At 45.4% G+C, this 24359-nt stretch overlaps 1 protein-coding gene across 1 annotated transcript in view; it reads right to left on the bottom strand.

The window, feature by feature from the left end:
* Positions 1 to 22735, bottom strand: part of LOC135204014 (aminopeptidase O-like) — a 130588-nt gene extending 107853 nt beyond the window's left edge. The window contains exons 1-2 of the mRNA XM_064233943.1: positions 19388 to 22735; positions 17853 to 19270 (exon numbers count right to left, since the gene is read on the bottom strand). Of these exons, the coding sequence (XP_064090013.1) occupies positions 17853 to 19210 (1358 nt within the window). The 5' untranslated portion in view covers positions 19211 to 19270; positions 19388 to 22735. The remainder of the gene's footprint in view (positions 1 to 17852; positions 19271 to 19387) is intronic.
* Positions 22736 to 24359: the final 1624 nt, after the last annotated feature.

Genomic DNA, 24359 nt, shown 5'->3' with positions numbered 1-24359 from the left:
AATACTGCATAAATTTTTCATTTTCCTCTTCGTCAGCAGCTCCTTCTGCAGAGAGCCTCTGCTTTCCTTTCTAGTTACTGAATCGATATTTTCAGCTGCCCATAGATGTGTAGCCTGGAATCGTTGACCTCTCCCAACGCCACAGTCTGCTTGGTCAAGTACTGTTGTTGCTTGAGGTTTGACTCCTGTTCCCAATTGCACTCCAGCAAAGTCTTTTCCCAACTCAGCAACCATGAAATCCTAGCCAGCATATTGTCATTATGCCAAGTGAATCCTAAAAACTAGTTTAAAAATTGCCTAAACTAATCAACCTTATAATAAACAGGTTTTGACGTAGGAAAAACCTATTTTTGGTCGTCTCTATTGAGTCCTCAAAGGATTTACCCACCATGGTGTGTGCCAGCGCCCAACAGTGATCAGACTAATGTCAAAGAAATATCTTTTAGCCTGGTGTTTTAGCCAGGTATTATGCCATGATGATAAACACTATGATAAGTGATAGAGTATAATGGACTCAAAAGACAAGAAGGCATTTTATCTTGTCATCAGCAAAAGCTGTACCCAGTTTCCCCATGTCAAAACCTGTAGAAGTGACTATTGAGCATGTGCATCGGCCATCTTGTTTTATGCTAGGGCCGGCCAAAAGACCAAGAATCCATTACGTACTCTGGTGGTCAACACAGGATGTACCTTTACCCAAATCCTATGGTTTTTCATCAGGGACGTGGGGGGGTTTTGATGACACAACAGCGACTACCAAAAATAAGTTTTTCCTTCCTATGTCAAAACCTGTTTTTTGATAGCGTAGTCGCTGTTTCGTCCTCAAAGGAGCATTACAAAGAAATTGAAGAAAAACTTAAGCTCACAAATTTTCATCCCAGATATCTCAAAGTTTTAAGATTAAATCATTTCAGGTCAAATGTTAGGCCACTAGTTTCAGTAAAAAAGATAACGAAAACACATAGGATATATTTTAGCATAAAATTCTATGGTGACTTATCTAATTATGCTGGGTATGCTTGTGACCATTACGCACCTTTCTCAGCAATAGTCAACATACCCACCCGTTAGGGAGACCCCTGGTTTTCTGTTGTGGCGCCTATGGGGTCAAGACTAACCATTCCACCTACTGATACACAGTGCATTCGAATTTGTTCCAGCTCTGGGCAATAGTGTTTTAAGAATAGTGACTCTGATGACCACCCAGTAAATTCAGAAACTTCTTCAAATGATACATTTCTGAAAAAGGCCAATGATGTACTTACTTTCCTAATATCATGTGATCTAGGAAAGGAATGTGGGTTAGCCTTTTTAATGAGGACACTAAAATTATTCTTAGCCCTTGTAGAGAGAGTGGTTTGTTTGTGCTAGGATGTAGGAAAACTGGACCTTCTGAAACATTTGCTGTGACCTCTAGGTAATCCTTAGGTACTTGAACTGGGCATAATGTTTTGTCTGCTAAAATAAGTTTTCTTATAAGAATAGATTTCCTCTTTAAAGGGTTCTCATTCTTGGCCAGGAATGATGCCCCAGGGGATAACAATAACTGGTTATCAGCAATTTATGTGATATATCGTCCCTGTCTAAGAGAGCCCAATTCACTAATACAGGCTCCTGATGCTAATATTAGCTACCAAGAAGATTGCTTTTTGAAGCATGCACGTGGTGGTTACGTCAGGTCCGTTGAATTGAGTACATAAAAGTTTGAGTACCTTATTCAGGGACCAAGTAATTGGAAGACTTTCAGGAGCGGGTTTCTGTAAAGAAAAAGACCCCAGAAGAGAAGTGACAACTTCTATGTTGGAATCAATCCCAAATCCATAAAGCAAGGGTTCTGTTAATGCAGCCTTGTATGCTATAATTGTTGTAACTGCAAGATGTTTGTCTTCAAAGAGGTGTATACAAAAATTCACTAGTGTTTCTATAGAAATCTTGATTGAGCTCTGACTCTGGATACTAACCATATTCTCCATACGGACTGATATTGCCGGATAGATGATGTCCGTAGTTTTTGCACTAAGTACAATATTGGGTGAGTAGTTTTTGGGTGAGTAGTTTTCACGGTAGATTACATTTAAAAAATCCACACATGAAGGTCTCAGCTTAGAAAGGAGGATGTGTAAACGACTTTCCTTCCTACTTTCTGGGATAGTACAGTGGATGGTAATGGAATTGACCTCTTCGTCCACTGCTGAAGTAGTATGAACCAATGCCTGTTTGGCCAATTTGGGGCTATTAGGTAAGCTGTTCCTTTGAAGGTTAGGAGCTTGTTCAAACCCTCAAAATCTGGGACAATGGAGGAAAATGATATTGTTATTTTACAATCAAGTTTTGTACATACTTACCTGGCAGACATATACTTAGCTTACGTCTCTGACGTCACGACAGAATTCAAAACTCTCGGCAAACGCGACAGGTAGGTCAGGTGATCTACCTTACCCGCCGCTGGGTGGCGGGTGTAAGAACCAAAGTACCTTTCTTGCCAGATTTTTTCTCTTACACCTGTCTCCTGAGGGGAGGCTGGGCGGGCCATCAATCGTATATGTCTGCCAGGTAAGTGTACAAAACTTTATTGTAAAATAACAATATCATTTTTGTACATGAACTTTCCTGTCAGACATATACTTAGCTGATTGACACCCTTGGTGGAGGGTAAGGGACAGAAAATAACAAAGAAAAGGTAAACAACACCTGTTGTAGGATAACAATAACCCGTTGTTCTTACCTGTTTAGGCTGAAGACTTCATAGGTACTGTCTATTAGTCTACATAAGCCATAAGAGTACAGCGAGGGTGTGACCTACAGCTGAAAAGACTCTTGGGTCTACTAATGGACTTGATATCGCTACTTAGTAGAATCCAAGTCGGATATGCAATGGGGGTTCGCCCTCTTCATGACAGAACCTGTCCACTACCAACGCAGGGAGCTTCAAACCAAATCGATCACCTAACCAAACTAAAGTTATTAGTACTACGAAAACGAAAAAAAGATGCTACCAGCATCATTTTTCATACAACCATATGAACTCAATTACCAAAAACAAGGGAAAAAACTACTAAGGATATGTTCCAGCTCCCTGCCCCAGCACGAATCCGCTGATAAGTACGGGCCCTAATGCGAAGCACTCGTCATACGTAATACTGACGTCTTTAAGGTAGTGGTTGGCGAATACTGAATTACATCTCCAGAATGTAGTTTCATCAGATTCTGAAGAGACATATTCTTATAAAGGCCAAGGAAGTGGCAATGGCTCTCACTTCATGAGCCTTGACTTTTAGGAGCTTGAATGTTCTTCACAAGATCTATGTGCTTCTTTCACTAGACTTCTAATGAAGAAAGACAGCGCATTTTTTCGACAAATGTCTGCTGGGGGGGGGGGGGGGGGGGTCTTTACAGAGCACCATAGTCTGTCCTCAATGCCCTTAAGGGTTTTTCTTCTTCTGAGGTAGTATTTTAAACCTCCTAAACAGGGGGGGAGGGCAAAGAGTTCTTTCGGGTTCTTCCCCTACTAGGGCAGATAATCCACGAACCTCAAAGCTGCCTTGGCCAAGGATTTTTTGAGGGGTTTCTCATTCTTTGCTAAAAACGAAGGAAGGAAGGAACAAATCACGGAATCTCCTTTCAAACCTACCCTCCTTCTAGGGCATGAAATCTCACTAACCCTTTTAGCGGATGCCAGAGCCATGAGAAACAGAGCTTTCCTCGTAAGATCTTGAAGGAGGCTAAACTGGGGTGGCTCAAACCTAGAGGACCTCAGGAAACCGAAGAACCACGTCCAGATTCCAACTTGAAACTTCGTTTGAAGTTTTCTTGGCAGTTTCGAAAGATCTCAATAGATTCATGCAGATCTTTTGTTATTCGAAAAAGATCTAAGTTCCTGTCTGAACACTGCAGCCAGCATGCTCGTAGCCTTTGATGGTAGATACTGCCAAAATGACAATTTGTCCAAAATTGCATTTTTCCTTAAACTATACAAACTGAGGTTCCTTTTACAATAGGAAGGTTACTAGCGGCAGCTGGATAGGTGTAAGCTTTCGAACAAGGGGTTCGGTAGTTAACTGCTTGTCCGACAGGCGCGCGCGCGCGCGACTGGGAGGTAAACAATCACTTTTGCTTTGGCCCCAAGCAAAAAAAACTGCAGAGTGAGGAGTGGCATGAGGTGGGGACTATGTGTAAATGGACCTCAGGTTTGTATAGTTAGGAAAAATGCAATTTTGGACAAATTGTAATTTGTTCCGACACGGCATACAAACCTTCGGGTCCTTTTACAATAGGAAGACTCATTCTTGGTGGGAGGAATCTGTTTTTTGTGAACAGACTGGTGTTCGCACCAACCTTGGAATGCCTCCCTGGTCGTAAGAGCGAGGGAGGGATCCAAGCCTCTGTCCGATTGATCGGCGGGGTGTGCACCGCAGGATCAATGGTAGGACCTCTGGACCAAGTACTAAGAGAGAGGCAAGCGTATCTCTTCGTACCAGCAAACAAGAACAAGTTCTATTGCAAGAGGCAACTAAAGTTAGGTTTTGTCTCTTGTTTTTGGCATCCACTTCCCCCCACCCCCCCCCCTTGTAGGAGGAAGTGGTGGATATTCGCCTCCCATCCCTAGTGAAAGGGATAGGATGGGGCTCTGTCGAGTAAGCTCACCTGCATCTCTCCTTATCAGCAAGGTGATGACCGTTATTTTCTCCCCCCCTCTACCCACAGGTAGAGGGGAGAAAAAGATAGGAAGAGAAGCCAGTCACTCTCTCATTCACTTACTCTATTCTTACAGTCACACCAGGACTCGATGCTGTTCAGCCATGCTAGGGTCTGGGTTAGCTACACAACGTGTTGAGCAGCCCACCACGGGTCCCAAGGAAAACGATCCAAGGACCTGTGGGCAATATCCAAAAGGTAGGAAGGTGCCAGTGGTCTGGTTGTACCAGAACCCCTGCCTCAGTACCTGTGCCACGGAGAAGAAGTTCTTGTGTAACTCGAGGGAGTGTACTTCTAGGTCATCTGGTGCTGACGAAGAGTCTTCAACACTCAGCCTGGGATGTCAGTTTCTTCAGAAAGCAAAGCGGTCGCGCTTTCACAGAAACAAAGCAGCATCTCCTTCGCATCGAAGGCGGTGAAAGTCCATTAGGGAGGGGATTGTGAAGGACTCTAACCGATCGTCAGGGGACCGAAGGGTTCTGAGTCTTTCGCTACGAAGTTCGGTACGAAATCGAGCGTCACGAACCCATCCCCATCCCCTGGATGCTTGACTTCGCAGGGAAAAGTCATGCAATTACCTCAGAAGAAAAGAAGGAAATGGTCGCATGACCTATCCCTCTTTCGACTTCGGTGATGTCCTGTACCCCATAATGGTCTATCGTCTGCAGCGAAGTGTCTTTCACATTCTCCTATCCCCACCCCATGCAGTGAAGTTCTTCTTCTCGGTATGTGGATAGGACACCGACACTCAATGGTGGGTGTCGATGGTATGGGTATCCTTCTGTGACAAGCCAATGTCAAATTAGGACGAAGAAAAAGAAAAGACTGTTATGGAACAACCCGAACTAAGTCCACAGCGAAGTTCGTAACTGACTTGGGCGCTCTGACAGCTGCCGACTGACTGCGTTCGGTAGGAGGCAGTTGTCAAGCACCCGAGCAAGTCACGTGACCTTCGCCTTAAAAGGGTTATGCCAAGAGGACTAAACAAATAATTTGTTCGTCACCGATTGCCAGACGGCGAGAGTGATGATTCTTTTAAGGCAAGTGCCCAACAGGCGAAAAGTCAATTGCCTTCTAGAGACCGAGGTCCCTGATGGCAAGATATCATAGTATAGTTGACTCTTAGCTAAGGAGAAAACAAACACTATGTGTCGTTGAAGACGAAGGTGTACAGCCTACGTCTTCACAGCTGAATCGAGAGAAGGATTCTAAAGATTCTGAACCTGTGCTACAAAAGACTGAGAACGCTAACCGTTATTCATTGCTGTCCGGTGAGGATCGTAGTTGCAATGAAAGCGGAGCGCTTTTCAGTAATGAAGACACAGGGAAATACTGCCTGAAGAAACTGCTTCTCATGGGGCTGAACATTTGGGAAGTAGAGCTGTCAGGTAGGAGAGAGTAAGCGATGTCTTCTGACACATCTGTTAATTCGGGGCGAACAATGCATAATTGCACACCTGCGAATACGAGATATTTGAAGACAAAACTCAGATGTCTGCAAAAATCATTCGCATTATCGCGGTTGCGATGCAGCGGGAGACTATACAGACTTTCTGTTACCGTGCACGGTAAACAGAAAGATGAAAGAGTCTAAGAGATATCTCTTGAAAATTCTCGCAATGTCGAAGGCGATGAAAATCGAGCGTCACAGCAGTAGATGGTCCTCATATTGCGAGAATCCCCGTTAATCAGAGACCCTAAGTCATGATTGTGGGTCGAGATACGGTTCGGTAGTCAATCAAACCAGGGGACCGAGAGAGACGTAACCGACCATGCATCTCGGAGACCCAGCTGATACTGAGCTGCTATCAGGCAGTTCAATACGCAGTAGCTCTCCGGTGACTCGATCATCCGAGTTTTGCAGGTAATCCCTTCCACTAAGGAATGCGTTTGCGGCTAGAACCATCGAGCAATAAAGAATACGCTCGAGCAATTATATTTAAACGAACGGATTTCGGTAAATACAAAAAAAAAAAGCTGATTTGGTGTTGTCGTGACAATACCAAGTATCTAAAATCGAAACTGATAACTGCTGGGAGGTTGCAGGCAAAACCCCGAGTTGCAGTTCAATTAAGATACAATTCGTTCTCGCGCACAAACCGTTAGAGTTAACTACGGTATGCGCCTGCCACCCGGACAATTCAACTGTTAAAAGAATCAGTCGCGAGGGTAATATACGTAGTAATTTGTAGGTTCGTACAACGACCTCCATCCTAATTCTTTTCCCCTCGAGGAATGAGAAAAGGATTGGAGATCGACAGCCTTCGTTCTCTAGGTCAAGAGAGTGAAGGAGAAGTCTTTCCCAAAGGAAAAGCTTCAATGTGAACAGAATACCGAAGACGATAGTTCAAGCCAAACTGGAAGTTCTGTCCGTTTCGTTCTCTATTCCAGGTAATCGCCTACTGTGAGATATCTTCTTTTTCAGCAGCAGTCTTCTTCCAAATGCTAGAAATTACAGGAATTCGAGCATAAAGCGAGGGTTCCCGATTATCGTGTAACAATTATCGGGGATTCTCGCTCAAACTTTGGACCGTGGTCTCGCCTAAGTGTTTGGAGATCGTAAAAAACTCGAACACTCTGAGTGCGCTAGAAATTCCGTAGAATTCTAAGCACTCTGCGAAAACCCCACGAATTCGTTATTCAACGATATCGGCTGGTGGTCCTCTCGATTCCCGTTAGAAATCGAGAAAGGGCAGGATCCCTCCTCAACGACCGGGGCTTACATCAGATAGGGACCGAAGGTCCCCCCGGTAGCGCAGTCCCTAACATGGGATCGCTTACAGAGAAATCTCTGTAGGATCCCTCCCCTTTCCCTCGTAGCCTAAGTAGAGAGGGAATGGGGGAGGAATTGGATATGGCTCGCCTTCCCTTCCCAGCGGAACTAGCAGTTGGAGAAGAAAAGGGAGCAGCCATCGCGGCCCTCTCAGAGCCTGGGAAAAACGTATCGTAAGGAGGGAAAACGTTTTCCCGAGGAGGTTACGAACTCATACTGTAGGTAAGGAGGGTCTGCCGCCACTGTGAACGTCGTCTGGGTGAGGCTGATCGACACTGACAGGAGAGAGCCGATACGTCCTCCGACTCATGTCCCTTCTGAGGTCGAAACCTCCTCAGGAGGACGAAGGGGTATTCAAATACGGTGTCTGAAGACACGTAGAAACGCCTCTGTCGCAGTAGAGGAGGTGGAAGTAGCTTGTCGACCCCGGCCAGAACTGAGAGAGCCTTCTTGTACCGGATACGAGAGACTACACCTGGTTCAACACAGTCAGCAAGCTCCGATCGCGGCAGACCACAGTCGATTGGGTTCCCTCTCGGGCCCCAAAACGACTCGAGCCGAGACGTGGATCTGCTGGTGGGAGCGGGGCGATCCTTCCCCGAGGTCGTTGTGCTGACGAATCAGCGCCATAAGCTCGGCAAAGTTCCTCTGGATCTTGGAAGTCACAGCATCTTGCAGAGTAGGACCGTTAAGCCCTTCGAACAAGAGCATATTCCGAGAACCTTCCTCCTAAGAAGGGGGAACAGCGACAGCCCTTCGGTCTCCTCCAGCACTTGCGGCATACGTCCTGGCCGTACAAGAACCGTGCCTGGCACGTAGGGCGTCTTGGTGGGGATCATGAGGGGCGCCACCCCTCACGATCACTCCTCAATACCTCGCCTCCTCCCAGTGTAACCCGAGGAGGTTGAAGGTACAGGAGAGGCAGACCTTGACGCTCCCTCCTCGCTCGCTGGCAGAACCAGCAGGCTGGTTGGAGGGCTGCAGCGATCGTCAAACACGCGGTGGCGATTGAGCTTGCAGGCCTGGTCGAACCGTCTCGCTGTGGGAGAACGGCTGGACTGAGAAACAGCGGCCCCGATCTCGAGTGTCAGAAGAGGCTGGTGTGGTTGCCGTTACCCGATCGCTCTCTGCTTGAGAGCGACGGTCAGGAGACCCGCAGGCTCACTGTCACGGTGAGACGGGTGCTTGTCCCCACGGCACGTCACGTCGCTGGTTCCAGCCGTGGCTGGCACCGCGAACGGGGGGAGGGGGGACCTTCCAGCCTCAGCCCGTGGGCCGGTCGTTGGGACGTCACGTCAGCCCGGGTAGCCAGCTGGTCGCAGCGGGGAGAGCGAGAGCTGGTCTTGGTGAGAGTCGCGTGAGCGGCTGTCACCAGTCTTACCGCTCTGTGCCGTGAAAACCTGACGCTGAGCGGGCTCAGAGGTCGGTTCCTGGCTGCACGGACGTGGTAGGCGACCGTACACTCGGTACCTCCCGGCGACGAGAGGCCGAGACGGACCTGATGCAGTGGCAGAAAACACTGACACCAGGCGAGGAAGTACCGGTGTTAGCCGGTACCCCTCTGGTCCCGTAGTCTTCTTCTTGCGGAAGAAGAGACGGGCCCCCGCTCCGAAGGAGCAGGAGGACCAGCGGAAGGAACCCTCCCATCCCACCAAGGTGAGACGGGGTCACCCGAGAAGCTCCCGAGGGAGACTCTTAGGAGGGAGGAGGCAACCTTCTCTTCCTCGGCTGTGAAAGCCTTAGAAGTCGAAGGGGAAGAGGCGGCAAGCCGACGACGATGAAGAAGATGACGACGACGACACCTTCCTCTCTTCTTGTCAGCCTCAGGACAGACGTAAGATCTGCCATCCAGGGCGGAGCCGGGGATGCTGTAGCCGAAGCCCACAAGGGCCGGACGCACCTGTACAGACAGACCCAAAGTATGAGGCAGTACCACCACGAACAGGGACGACGTCAGCAGGTATGGGCATCTCAGGAAACCGCAGGCACAGCCAGCACAGTATCGGGGGGCAGGGACAGCCAGCGCAGCAACGGCAGGGACAGACAGCGCAGCAACTGCAGGACAGAGTCAGCACAGAACGGCAGGTACGACAGGCAGCACCTGAAAACACAGGAGGTGGAGCAGCAGCCCAGCAACATCCTGGTACCGATATCGTTGTCGTGGTCACCACTACAGGGGTGACCGCATCAAGCCCAGACATAGAACGCAGCCCCTGGACACTAGGCACGACCCAAATGCAAACGAGGACGCCCATACTCACCAAGGTCCACCCTCGTGGCAGTAGCACCTACGGAAATAACAGTAGTAGTGATAGTGGGGGGAAGTCCCCTCGCGCGGGGGGGGGGTGAGCCACACCGAACGAGCGGAAGACCCGAATACAATTGTACATCGGGCAACGAGCGCCCTCCCCCCACGCTTGACGGATCGGGCGAAGGGGACGAACCCAGATAACCTACCCCCCCCGAAGGGGAAGGGCCATGGTGAGCTGAGCGGGGAGGGGCGGGGGGGGATTCTCGTTCCCCACCCCCAAGCTCAGCACCCATGTACCCACCCCCAAAAATAATAGAGCCCGAGAGCAAATCGTGCCCTCGGCACCGAATGCAAAGGGCATAAGGATCAATCCCCTGACTGAGCGGAACTTGAAACCAAAATAAATATTGATGCAAATCAATAATAAAAGGGAATAAAATGAAAAAAGAATCTTGCATTACGATTCACTCACAATGAAGAGGGATCGGATCGAGCGCATTTGCGCCCTCGGTACCGAGCGCAAGGGTAAAAGGATCCATTCCTGATTATGAATGGAAACCTTGATCCATAATGAATTGATGCAATCAAAATATATATGAAAATGAAAAAAGAAATACTGCGCTTGCAATTCATTCATACAAAATAAAAAGGGGGCAGGATCAATTCCGGGTAACGAGCGGCGGAAACATTGATCCAAGTAAATAATGCAATCTCAATAAAATATGAAAATGAAAAAGAATACTGCACTTGCGTTTCACTTCATTCAAACAAAAGGGGGAAAAAGGGGAAAAAGATCAATTTCCGGGTAAGAGCGGAAACTGATCAAAATGAGTATTGCTACAATCAAAATAATATATGAAAATGAAAAAAGAATACTGTTACTTGCGATTCCACTTCCATACAGAATTAAAAAAAAGGTTTTCGTGCCGAGCATTTCGCTCGGCAACGAGGCATACAGGTCAAAAAAACAAAAAAATATAAATGAAAAGGGTACTTTACTTACGATTTTCATCTACACATTTCAACCAAAAATATAAGCTCGGAGCGAGCGCTCTTCCCGCCCTCGGCACCGAGCATACACAATACGAGGATCATTTCTGGGAAAAAAAATGAATTCCCGCACTTATGCCCTCAGTCCGGCACTCGGGTAATCGGAGGGCGTTGTGGAGAAAACCAAGATCCTTTAATTCACAATTTGAATTCAATGGAAATAAAAAAAGATGAAATGATTGTACTTTACAATTCAGTTTCACTAGATAAATAGAAAAAAGAAAAACAACCATGCAAAAGCAAACAAGACGATGAAGCGGGCAGAGAGCATGATACACACGTCTACACGCCAGCAGGCCGAAAGCAAAGTGATTTGTTTACCTCCAGTCGCCGCGCGCCTGTCGGACAAGCAGTTAACTACCGAACCCCTTGTTCGAAAGCTTACGACCTATCCAGCTGCCGCTAGCTAACCTTCCTATGTAAAAAGGACCGAAGGTTTGTATGCGTGTCGGAACAACCGCATTTTTCTCTTGAGGAAAACTAGGAAATCTGCGATCTGAGTCACAGAGGTAACTGGAAAGAGGAAAACTTCTGGTTCCTGCACCACCGGCGAAAAGACGTCCCACTTCGACTGGTAGACTTTTAAAGGGTCGAAGGTTTCTTCTAGGTGAGGCGATAGCCTTTAGCAGCTTTTGTCAAAACCCCCTTCGCTCTGACAAGCTTTTGACAGTCGAAAGCAGTCAGATTGAGAGTGGGGAGGTTTCTGTGATACCTGTCGAAGTGGGGTTGTCTGAGCAAATCTGTCTTTGTGGAAGTGCTCTGGAAAGTCCACCAACCATTCCAGTACTCTATGAACAATCTTGGGGCGGGCCAGAACGAAAGGAGCTACTTAGCGTCATTCGTCATCTCCGAGATAGCAAAAATTCTTGATGGTTTGTCCCAGTACTTTGAAGGGGGGAAAGGCGTAGACATCTAGACCTGTCCAATCTAGGAGAAACGCATCCACTGATACTGCCCCTGGGTCTGAGATCGGGGAGCAGTAAAGTTCTATCCTTGCGTTCCTTGCTGTTGCAAAGAGGTCGATGTGAGGCCTGCCCCATCTTCTCCACAGGTCTTGGCATACTTCTGAGTGGAGGGTCCACTCGGAAGGCAGGAGTTGATTCTTCCTGCTCAGGAGATCGGCCCTGACGTTCCTTTCTCCCTGTATGAATCTGGTGAGAAGACTGATCTTCCTTGCTTGAGACCACAGCAGAAGATCCCTTGCTGTTTCGTACGGGGAGAAGGAGTGTGTCCCCCCCTGTTTTTTGATGTACGCCAAGGCTGTGGTGTTGTCCGAATTGACCTGAACTACTGCATTCGGACATGGGGCTCGGAGGCTTTAATGCCATCCAAACTGCCATCAACTCTTTCTTGTTGATGTGCCAGGACACCTGATCCCCCTTCCAGGTGCCAGACACTTCTCTTGTCCCGAGCGTCGCTCCCCAACCTGCTTCCGACGCGTCGGAAAACAACACATGGTTGGGGTTCGGCATGTAAAGAGACATTCCTTCCACAAAACGGAGTGGGTTGTTCCACCACCGAAGGTCCCTCTTGATTCCCCTTGAGATCTTGAAGGAGAACTCCAGATCTAAGGAGAGACGCCTCCAGTTCTGGTATAGGAAGAACTGTAGAGGCCTGAGATGCAACCTTCCTAGAGAAACAAATTGCTCCAACGAGGAGAGTGTCCCCAGCAGACTCATCCACTCCCTCGCTGTGCATGCATCTTTCTCTAGGAAGGTCGTTAGTTTCTCGTAGCAACGAGCTATCCTCTCTGGCGACGGAAAAGCCCGAAAAGCCAGAGAAACTATCCGAATCCCCAGATAGATCCGCTCTTGACTGGGGATTAATTGAGACTTCTGGAAGTTCACCAGAAGTCCCAGAGAACTTGCCAATGTAAGGGTCTTTTGAAGGTCCTCCAGACAGCTCTCTTGTGACTCTGCTCTGATTAGCCAGTCGTCGAGATATAGCGACACCCTCACTCCCTCCAAATGTAGCCACTGCGCCACGTTTTTCATTAACCCCGTGAAAACTTGGGGTGCAGTCGACAGGCCGAAGCACAAGGCCTTGAATTGGAAGATGTTTCCTCCCATCATGAATCGCAGATACTTCCGTGAAGAAGGATGGATTGGCACATGAAAGTAAGCGTCCTGAAGGTCTAGTGACACCATCCAGTCCCCTGGACACAGAGCCGCTAAAACTGAGGAAGTCGTCTCCATGGCGAACTTCCTCTTTTCCACAAAGACGTTCAGGGCGCTTACATCCAAAACCGGTCTCCATCCTCCTGAGTTCTTCGGAACTAGGAATAGCCTGTTGTAAAAACCCGCAGAGCGGGGATCTTCCACTAGTTCTATAGCCTCCTTCTCTAGCATCAGATCTACTGCTAGAGAAAGGGCTTGATTCATGATGGGGTCCTTGTACCTGGCCACCAACTCCCTCGGAGTCGTCGTCAATGGTGGCCTTGACGAGAAGGAAATGAGATATCCTTTGCTGACAATAGATAGGGACCAATTGTCTGCCCCTTTGTGGGCCCAGACGTCGGCAAATTTCAGTAGTCTGGCACCCACTGATGTCTGGAGTCCTTGATCGCTATTTCTTGCCTCTGATTGACCTAGAGAAGGTTTTACCTCTCTTAAAAGGCTCTAGATCCTCATGGTTGAAGAAACTCTGGCAGTGGGTCCTCCTCGAAAGGGCTCCTGCCTCAGAGGAGTGAACGACAGAGCGAGGTTTCCTGGCCGACTGGGCTAACATGTCCTGAGTAGCCTTGGCTGAAAGAGCACTCGAGACATCCTGAATGATTTTCTTGGGGAAAAGAAGAGGAGAGAGCTGAGCATAAAGAAGTGAGGCCCTTTGTGCATGCGAAACTGCCTTCGTGAGAAACGAACAGTAAACCGACCGCTTCTTTATCACTCCGGCTCCAAACAGTGAAGAGACTTCACTCGAGCCGTCTCTCACTGCTTTGTCCATGCAAGTGAGGACGCAATTAAGATCTTCAGGAGACAGGGAATCCGGGGTCTGGGTCTTCTTAGCCAGAACTCCTAAAGACCAGTCAAGGAAGTTGAAAACTTCCAGGACTCGGAACATTCCCTTCAGTAGGTGGTCAAGTTCGTTCATCCCCCACGTAGTCTTGGCAGACAGGAGGGCAGATCGACGAGCGGAATCCACCAGTGAAGAGAAGTCCGAGTCAGCAGACGAAGGGAGAGCGAGGCCTAATGGTTCCCCTGATTCGTACCAGAATCCTAATCTGCCAGTCAGTTTAGACGGAGGGAAAGAGAAAACAGTCTTCCCTTTCTCTTCCTTAGCAAGGAGCCATTCCCCAAAACCTCTAAGTGCCTTCTTCATTGAAATAGTCGGTTTCATCCTCACACAAGATGAAGTCTTCGAAGTGGAGAACAAAGAAAGAAGAGAAGGAGGAGCCACAGGAGAAAGGATATCTCCAAACTCTTGAAGGAGCAAATCTGTTAACCTCTTATACGAGGAAACAGAGGAGTCTTTTGGTCCTTCTTCTTCCGAGGGATCCTGTTCTTCGTCATCAGAAGAACCCTCATGATCCTTAGAGGCGCGGCTACCTTTAGAAAAGTCTCTTGAAGAGTGAGGTTTGACTCTTGGAGACAAAACTTCTGGAACTTGCCTACTCGCAAAATCCTTCTTGTCTTGAGGAGGGCGTTTTCCAGATTCTTGGAGCCTAACAGGAGTAAGGCAGCTGTCAGGAGCAGAGCGCCTGTTTGAAGAAAAACTTCTATCAGGCTCTTGGCGCCTATCCAAAGGAGAGCGGCTACCAGGCGAACAGCGCCAGCCATGAGAGAAGCGGCTACCAGACTCTTGGCGCCTGAAACGAGGAGAGAGGCTCTCTGGCAACGAGCGCCTACTGGGAGAGCGCCTACAAGGGGAGAAGCGTCTGCCATGATCTCAGCGCCTGACTCGAGGAGAGTGAAAGTCAGGTGAAGAGCGCCTGCCAGGAGAAACGTGCCTAACAGGCTCTTGACGCCTGTCCAGCGAAGAGCGCCTGTCCGATTTAGGGCGCTTGTCAACAGGAGAGTGGAGGCGAGACGAGGAGCGGCTACGAGGCGAGTAGCGCCTACTAGGCTCTTGGTGCCTATCAAGGGGAGCGATCCTGTCTCGAGAAGAGCGTCTGTAGGGCGAAGATCTCCTACGAGAAGCCTGCTCCTTGTCCGAAGGAGAAACAAAGACATCCTGTCTGTCAGGCGAATGGCGCTTGGACGCAGATGGGATCTTGTCCGAAGCAGAAAGTCTCCTGCGAGACTCCGAACGCACAGGCGAGCGGGCCGCTTCCGTCGAATAACGAGAGTCAGGAGGGGAGCCTGGACTTCTTTACAGGAAGCGAGACGTCCTTCCTACGACGAGAAGACACGCAAAGAGAGCCAGCCAGAGCCGAAATCTGCGCCTGAAGGTTAGCCAACACCCTTGCAGGAGATTTCACAAACTCTTGAACAGGTGACGAGGCGCGATCTCTCGCTCGGGGAACGATACTCCAGGAGATCTCTTCCGTTTCTTCGCTTCCACCTCAGGCTCTTCCGAAAAAACTTCAGGGCTGGATGGAAGGGCGCAGGGAGCGTTCCAGGCTCTCTTCGAAGGGCGCGAGGCTTCCGAAGAGCTCCATCCTCGTTTAGGAGAAGGCGAAGGCGAAGACGAGAAGCATTGGCGCAAGATTTCTCTCTTTGGCGATCCAAGGTAGCCTGGGGAGAACGATCAACAGGAGCTACGAGGGGACGCCTGATCGGTGGGGATGCTCCCTCCAACTTCCTGCGGCTTTCGACTTTTCCTCCTCCACTGGGACTGGGGGGAGTCTGGAAGAGGTCTAGGCCTGGAAGCATTAGGGAGCCGATCAGACGCACCCTCCACTGCACTGGGATCACTGTACAAATCACTATTGGAATCACTCTTACCTTCTAGATGTTTGATTTTCATCTCCATACTGCAAATGGTGGCTTTCATGGAGGCCACTTCCGAAGGCGCATCTTCGGCTTCGATGCAGGGAGCAGGAGCTGAAACTGACAAAGGAGCTACTTCTAAAATAGGATTATCTATATCCAACTCGCTAATACGAGATCTACTACTGCTCCTAGAAGAAGCTTTCCTAACTTTATCCTTTTCAAGCTTCCTCAAGTAGGAAGACAAAGACTTCCATTCATCCTCATTCAGCTTTTCACATTCATTACAAGGATTATTAAAGGTGCATTCATTCCCTCTACACTTGTGAGGGTCTACCGCAGCTTTCGGTAGCCTCACCTTACACTCACTCATACAACAAACTCTAAACATAGCAGTTTTCTTAGTATCAACATCAGACATCATGAATCCAAAGAAAAATCCAAAGAAAAGTCAAATAACGGTCCACAAATCGCGAATGCCAGGCCAAAAGATCGGGTACTTCACCAAAAGTCGTAGAACAAACAATCCAGGGCAAAAACGAGAAAAGAATCCAACTGTCAAGAGGTACTGACAACAGGTGTGGTCGACACCGACGACAGAAAAAATCTGGCAAGAAAGGTACTTTGGTTCTTACACCCGCCACCCAGCGGCGTGTAAGGTAGATCACCTGACCTACCTGTCGCGTTTGCCGCGAGTTTTGAATTCTGTCGTGACGTCAGAGACGTAAGCTAAGTATATGTCTGACAGGAAAGTTCATGTACAAAAAAGATAAATCGTCTTCCAGTTGCTCCAGTCCTGTAAGAAGGCATCTCTCGCTATTGCTTGATTGTCCACATTCGGGGACACATATACTGGGAGTTTGTGATTCCCGTATGTGCCAAACAGGTCCACTTCCAGTTGTGGAAGTAGGTTGTATAATATTTGAAAGGAATGATTGTCCAATGACCACTCTGTTGAGGTTGTAGTATTCCTTGACAGAGAGTCTGCTATTACATTGAGCAACCTTGTAAGGTGAATTGCAGACAAATGCAACTTCTTTTCCTGTGCCATCCGAAGAATGGCTAACATTACCATATTTATTACATACCTGGTCACTGCATAGAGAACATAGAGAATGAGGATCAATGCTGACGGGCAAACATTGCACTTGCCTTTTCTCTCTTTTACCAGAACAGCCATCCATCATTCTTCCTCAAGAACAAAATAAAAAACCACAATGAAGCACTACAACAATCTTACTAAATGAAAGTTCCAGCAACACAAATCAAGAAGTGATGGTCTTCAATTGGTTTTTCACCAATTGAAGACCCTCACTTCTTGATTTGTACTACCCAGTTATCCCCTACTTGCTATAATTTAACAACCTTGTTAATAAGTTTCAATAACCAATTCCAATTGACAATGGGGATACAGGCAGTCCCCGGGTTACGACGGGGGTTCCGTTATTGAGACGTGCTGTAAGCCAAAAATCGTCGTAAGCCGGAACACTGTAAAAAATCCTAAGAAAATCCTACTTTTAATGCTTTGGGTGCATTAAAAACTATGTAAACTGCATTCTTATTGCATTTTTCATCAAAAAACCTTCAAATATTGATTATTTTGCATTTTTGGAGTCATATTTTGTGGTATACTATTATTTAAGGATGTACTATGTGTTGCTCCTGCCTTCTCCTCTGTTTTGTAACCCAAGTTTGATACGAGTGTTGTCCCATCAAGAAGCATTATCTCACTTTGTTTATATATGGGACTCTGAGAGACAATGGTGGTCAATACGCCATACCTACTTATCTGTTAGGTAACTATTAGTAATATTATAGGGTAAGGATTACTAGCATTGTAAGGGATATTATCATTTACTGTTGTCATTGTACGTACTAGATTATTAAGGAAGGAATTTGTATTTGTTTCAGACTGTAGTAATGGTTTCAGTTGAGTAAAGCTTGGGAACCTGCAGCCAAGTGTTTTATTGTCATCACATATTTCTTCTGCAAGATCACCATTGTAGGTGTCGTAACCACGGAACATGTGTAGTAAGCCTGGAAATAATTTCTGATAAATATAATTGAAAAGTGTTGTAACCTCGGAACGTCGTAAGCCGAACCCGTTGTAAGACAGGGACTGCCTGTATTCTTAAAAAAAAGGCATAGGTTGAATCTTGTTGAAACAAAAGTTTTGTTTTAGAAAATCTGTTTAATTTACAACCAATCCACTCACCTGATTTCATGTGCAATGCGAATAAAAGCCGAGATATCATCTATAGCAATAGATGGTGACAAGAATATGAGATTCGGTGAAGCTAATCCCAAACTTCCAAAATTTCGAGGTAAGATAACAACTTCTATTCTATGACAAGGATATACACTCAGTAACTGGACTGCAGCTTTTACAGCACAAGGTAAAAAGTTACACAAGGCTTTTATTGTAAGTTCAGAAAAAGATTTAGGATATACAACAGTGATTTTTGTATCACTGGTCCAGTCTTTTTTCATATGACATGGGTATTCATAGTGTTTGCAAATATTTTTTAATGAATCAATTAATTTCTGTTGTTTAGCATCACTGCATTGTTTTTCTGAAACTAATTTTGGCATAATGACTTTCCTCACTGACCATTTGCCAATTGCAATAGCAATGGTTGCGATTGGTAAGACCATTGAAGTACAATAATAGAAGCATTTCTGAGATTTACCGGTCAACATAACTTCACTTGGAAGTAATTCACTGACTACAGGGTTCAATTTCAGTGAACTTTGAGGTACATTATTTTCACTTGATACTTCACTTTTATTGTCTGCCTTTGTTCCAGAACACAAAGTCTGCACTTCATCTCCAGTCATGGAAACATAATAACCTTCAGACACAGTTATCCAAGCTTGCCATGTAGCCATTGCTGAAGGTGGGTCTTGACAGGGTAAAAGTGAACGGTTATTGATTGGTGCACCTGGAGTATAAACACAAGAGTACCCATCTTGGTCATTTTGCCAGAAGACTGATTTTCCAATAGGTGTTGTCTCATATTCAATATAAACGACCTGTGGGAACTTTTCAACACACTTGATTCCAGGTTTCACAATCTTGAGGCACCACTCACTCACTTCAAACTGAAGAGGACTTTGTTTCTTACCGATCCAAAACTTTATGTCGTTACTACAATTTCGTAAATGATTTGGATCTAGATAATTTTCAACTTCACACTTATTGCATAACACTTCTTTCACAAGTTTTACATTTATATCACAACAGTCTAAAATAAGTTCAAAGTCTGGAATATCATCTAATTCTCCATGAAAGCTTGAACTCACTTCTGCATTTGTATTATCATCAATAATCCTTCCACCTGTAAGAGTATTTTCTTCCACCTTGGATATATCTAACACTTCTCCACCACTGTTGCAAAAACATTTACGTGTGCAGCACTTGCCTTTTTTTTCACAAGGACTTGTAACTTCAAAAAATATGATCACACGACCTAAAAATACTTTAGTTTCAAAAGAGGGGTTTAAACTGATTAAGTAATGTCTTGCTCTACTGTCACTTATATTTGACAGCAATGGTAAATCATTCTCTGTCATATTTGCATTGTAGATACGTACGTCGTCCGTTTGAAACTATGATGCAATACAGTCTGATTTCTGAAACAAATAAAAATAGCTTTAGAGTTTTATATTTCATACACAAAACTTAAGGATAATTATTATAGAACTTAAATGCTGTAATTATTATTTAAATGTCTGAAGTGACGGACCTACCATTACAGATGATGAGAGCCCCTCAGGTGAGTAAAGACCCTTACACCTTTCACTCCCTATTCATGTTCAGCTTCAGTCCTTGAAAAGCACGTCATCCACATGCATGTTCGTGTTTGTTGTTACTGCATCTACTGTACTTTCATCTTAGATCATTTTCTGACTGTACTTGCATAAAATAAAAATATACTTAATTTAGTATCTATTTTATAAATACTTCCCTCTCCATTATATAGCTTTTACAGGCATGTCTGCAGGTGTTCGAAAGATTGTGCAAAAAAATTAGAATAGTACTTGGTTATTCCTGCACGATATACAAACCCTTGGTCATTTACATTAGGAATTACATTCAGCATAGGCTGGAATACAGCCGTTAAGTTCTTGAACAAGGTGGTTAGGCAGTAACTACCATCTGGTGGGTGAGTAGTCGGTGAGTAGTCCTGCCTGCCCGGATGTAGGCACTCCACTTTGCTTTTGGCCATCTTCCGATGAAGACATATGTTTGTGAGCTCTTACTGACTAGCCATTAATCACGATATTCCCGGTGTGATCTTTCTTTTATCATTTAAAAAATCAATATACATATACAGGCTGTCCCTGGTTATCAATGGGGGTTCCATTCTGAGCTGGGTGCTGATAAGCAAAAATGACATTTTTATAATAAAAAGGGATTTTGACAAAGGTAAAATCTATTTCTGGGCAGTGACCTGTGTCACCCAGTGAAATGGTTCCTTTAGCACTCATTTCTAGGTATAAATATTGCTAAATATACCAGAGAAAAAAGCTATATGGCAATGCCAGAATATTCTGGCTCGCTCACCTTTATTTAAGGTGTCGGTATGGTATCTGGGGTGAGTGTAACCACTACCAGAGGTCCCCTGCCATTTAGTCTCTTCCTTTCTCAATATCCCTCGTCTACAGAGGAGCCGTTCTAGGCTCCCGCTACCCACTACTGCTATGGCTAGCGCTTTGTTTACCATTCCTGTAGATAGCACCAAAGCTTGGGGCAGATTAGGGTGTGGAAATTAGAGGGTGGGTTTCACTGGGCGACACAGGTCACTGCCCAGAAATAGATTTTTCCTTTGTCAAAATCCCTTTTCTGGGCCTACCCTGTGTCGCTCCGTGAAATAGTAACAGAGAATTGGCCCCACCAGTTTGGAAAGTTAGTGTAGATAAATTACTGTAAGGAAATTGAAACCTGTATATATAATTATTAAATATTATTTAATAAGTTATTCAATCTACAAATACTTAATAAATTTCCTTAATGCTATGAAGATTTTTAATGATATTCTTAAACTACAGTTCTTATCTACTAATAAGGTTGTATAACCCGACATATAACATTAAATGAATCCTACACAACTAAACAGGAATTTATTTACAAAATTTTGCACCAGATAACCATATGTACGAGCAATAAAGATCATAATACAATGCAGATGAAAATCAGGTTAAAGTGTGCAACCCAGTAACAACCGAGCTAAGGTCAAGAATGCTAGCGAGGCAGGTAGGAGAGAGAGATGAGAGAGAGACATAGGCTACTTAGAAGACTAGTTACTACCATGCTATGCAGTGTCAGGGGAAACTGTGATTCCCGCTGCCACTGCTGGGAATTTAAGGGCCTCTTTGGATTTTAGGTAGTGGCGTTCAAATACTGTCGGTGATTTCCAGCCTGTATACTTTTTGAGATCGTCAAAGTTCATGTGTTGAAAATAATTAATTGATGTAACTACCGCCCTGACATCATGTGCTCGCGGAATTGATTCCGGGTTAGCTTGTTTGATAAAATATAGAATCTGCTGTCTGATTCCTTTTAGGGAGATGGTTCCACCATTTTCCCTAATAAACAAGGGGCCTGAAGTTTTCATGGCGGTTCTGTTTAAATAGGCTTTTAATGAATTAACTGGACATAAGGACAAATCCTAAGGATGAGGGACAATTTTCCATGGGGCCCACCTATCTTGTGGGTCTTCGTTTTTAGCCAAAAATTGACGATCTGGTAAAAGTAATAATTCTCCTGATGGGAGGAACTCAATATGGTCTGGTTCCGTAGAAAGGGCCGACAGCTCAGATAATCTAGCTCCTGAGGCCAGACTTATTAGGAATAATGTTTTCCTTAGGAGCGTTATATAAGTAAATGACTCATTAACAGTGTCCGAAGCTAGCTTAAGGACATCATTTAAGAACCAGGAGACCGTTCGAGGTCTATCTATTGGTCTAAGTCGAGCAAAAGCCCTAGGAATAGAGGAAAAATACGAATCTGTAAGATCAATATTAAATCCAAATTGGAATATTTTCTTAGTGCTGATTTGGTTGTAGTAATAGTACTAGCTGCTAATCCTTTCTCGAACAAGGTTCTGAAGAAGGTTATCGCCAGATTCGTAGTCATGGTTTGTGCTCCTGTGTCTTTCAAAAAGGTGGCTAGCTTCTTCACCGCTGAATCACATTGACGCAGTGTTGATTCTCGTTTATCTGATTCTAGGAACTGGATGTTTTGAGGATCAATGTTGGCATCTTTCTGTGCCGCAAACTTCATGAAGTCCATAAAGTTAGGGCTTTCTGAATTCCTGAGGAAGCGGACACAGTCCGCGTTTGTACCAACTGCGTCAGTTTGGGATTGGGAATCCGTCAGGGCCGGAGTCCCAATTCCACTAATAGAGGGAACCAATTGTTCTTGGGCCAGTTGGGAGCTACTAGTGTGATCTGACCTTTGAAAGTCCTGTTCAGGACCTTCATTAGTAGGTTCACCGGAGGGAAGAGATAAATCCTTTCCCAGATATTCCAGTCTACAGTGGTCCCCCCGTATTCGCGTTCTCCGGATTCGCGGACTCACACATTCGCGGATTTTTCTTTGGAACCTATCTAGAAATTATTCGTGGATGGACTCGCCCATTCGCGGATTTTTCTGACAAAAATAATCACTAATTAGTGTATTTTGATGTTTATTTTCATGACTAAATACATTTTTATGATACAAAAATGATTTACTAATTTTCAAATATTAATTTTGATTAATACTGTATTAGTAAGTTTAATAAGTTGAAATTACATCACATAATAAAAATAATAATTCTCTCTCTCTCTACTACAAAGATGTATGTTTTTTTGTATGATAAATAAATGATTTACTATTTTCAAATATTAATATTAATTTATACAGCAATAATATCAATTCATTAAAGAAAATACCATGGTGAATTAGTAAGATTTTAGCTTATAAATTTAAAAAATTATGGAAGAATGAAGGAAATCCCAGTATTCTTTCTCTAACTCCAGGTACTAAAACTGTCATACGTATCAAGTTAAGTGACAGGAGGGGGAAGGAGCTGTTGTGCTGTTGCCATCAAGTGCTCATGAAATTTCCCCCCCCCCTCTCTCTCTCTCTCTCTCTTCTCTCTCTCTCTCTCTCTCTCTCTCTCTCTCATTTACTGAGGACCAAGATTTTTTTTTATAGTACTTGTACTATATGTTTTTAATACTTTCAATATAATAATAATAATACTAATAATATTAATAATATTAATAATAATAATAATATGCTGGAAACAGACCTTAGGTTTCAAACAAACAAGTTTTATTAAAAATAATGGCAGAATTCACAGAATTGATTTTGTACAATATTCTTTCAATTCTCCTTATGATTTGCCTTTCTGGCACGCTGGTATTATAAAGCAGCTGTCCAATATTCATCGTGCTGTAGGTCGTCAACGGAAATTTCGGGCGGGCTGGTGTTATCAAAAGCAAACTAGTTATCAGGGACAGGCTGGGGTCGTCAACAGGTATACAAGTTCGTTTCGTAGGTCGGGAACAGGCCGTAGTCGTCAGGGGTCTATCCGGTATTTCTTCATTTCTGGTTTTTAAAAGGCGTCTACATGTTTCGGCCACCTCGTTTGGCCATCTTCGGGACGGGATCGCTGAGTGCAATGGTCTGTGTCAGATGTATTCACGCTATTTATTGCATTCGGGTGGCTTGAAGAAACGGGTACCTCACTTTTCATTGTCATCAGGGGGCCCGTTGCTGGTTGGCTGTCCTCTTCGTGGGCGGAGCCTCATCCTTATTGGTGATGGTGGAGGTCCCCTCGAAGGGCGTGCTACCAGGTCGTCCTCAGGGCGAGAGCTTGAGCTGCGATCACCCTCAGGGTTACTAGGGACGTCCTCAGGATGAGAGCTAACGCTTCTATCATCCTCAGGATCCCTCTGGTGCGATGGTCGTTGTGGGGCGGTGTCTGCTGCTCTCCTGACGGTGGTGGGGAGGAGGAAGGTCTCCTGTGTGACGTTCAAACTGGGCTTCTCCTCCCGAGGTGCAGCGCTTTCTAAGATTCGCAAATGACATAGATCGGGGTGCTTGGTCGATAACCTCAAAGTTACCGACGATGTTGCTGCGGCGGATTCTTTTATTATGTGCAATCCTTGCATGATTAAATACTGCTCCTTCCTGCGCGTGACAGGAGATCCTCTTGGAGAGGCGCATTGACGTCATCCCGATGTAAGTTCCGAGGCATCCTCGGATTGGGCACGTGTATCTGTAAATGACATTCGTCCTCTTCAAGGGATCCTGCAATGGTGCGGGGTTATTTTTCATAATAAGACTGCATGTTTTTTTACTTGTATAAAATATGATCAAGTTGATCTGCTTGTTGTTGTCGTTCGGGGAAACGTGATTCCTGATTATTTCCAGTAGGGCTTGCTCGTCTTCTTTATATCGCCGATGGAAGGTGCCCTTGTAGAGAAAATTAATTTTCTGCTTTGGGTCTGGGCAGGGTTCCTGTAGGTACCATTTTTCCATGCTCTTCCTGAAGACGTTCTGGATGCTTCAGTTGGTGTGTCTGAAGCATCCAGAACGTCTTCAGGAAGAGCATGGAAAAATGGTACCTACAGTTACCCCGCCCAGACCCAAAGCAGAAAATTAATTTTTTCTACAAGGGCACCTTCCATCGGCGATATAAAGAAGACGAGCAAGCCCTACGGGAAA

Source organism: Macrobrachium nipponense, chromosome 44 (genome assembly GCF_015104395.2).
Source record: "Macrobrachium nipponense isolate FS-2020 chromosome 44, ASM1510439v2, whole genome shotgun sequence".
In the NCBI taxonomy this organism is placed as follows: domain Eukaryota; kingdom Metazoa; phylum Arthropoda; class Malacostraca; order Decapoda; family Palaemonidae; genus Macrobrachium; species Macrobrachium nipponense.
Note: the sequence above shows the minus strand (reverse complement) of the source record. Positions and strands in the feature narration are given on the sequence as shown.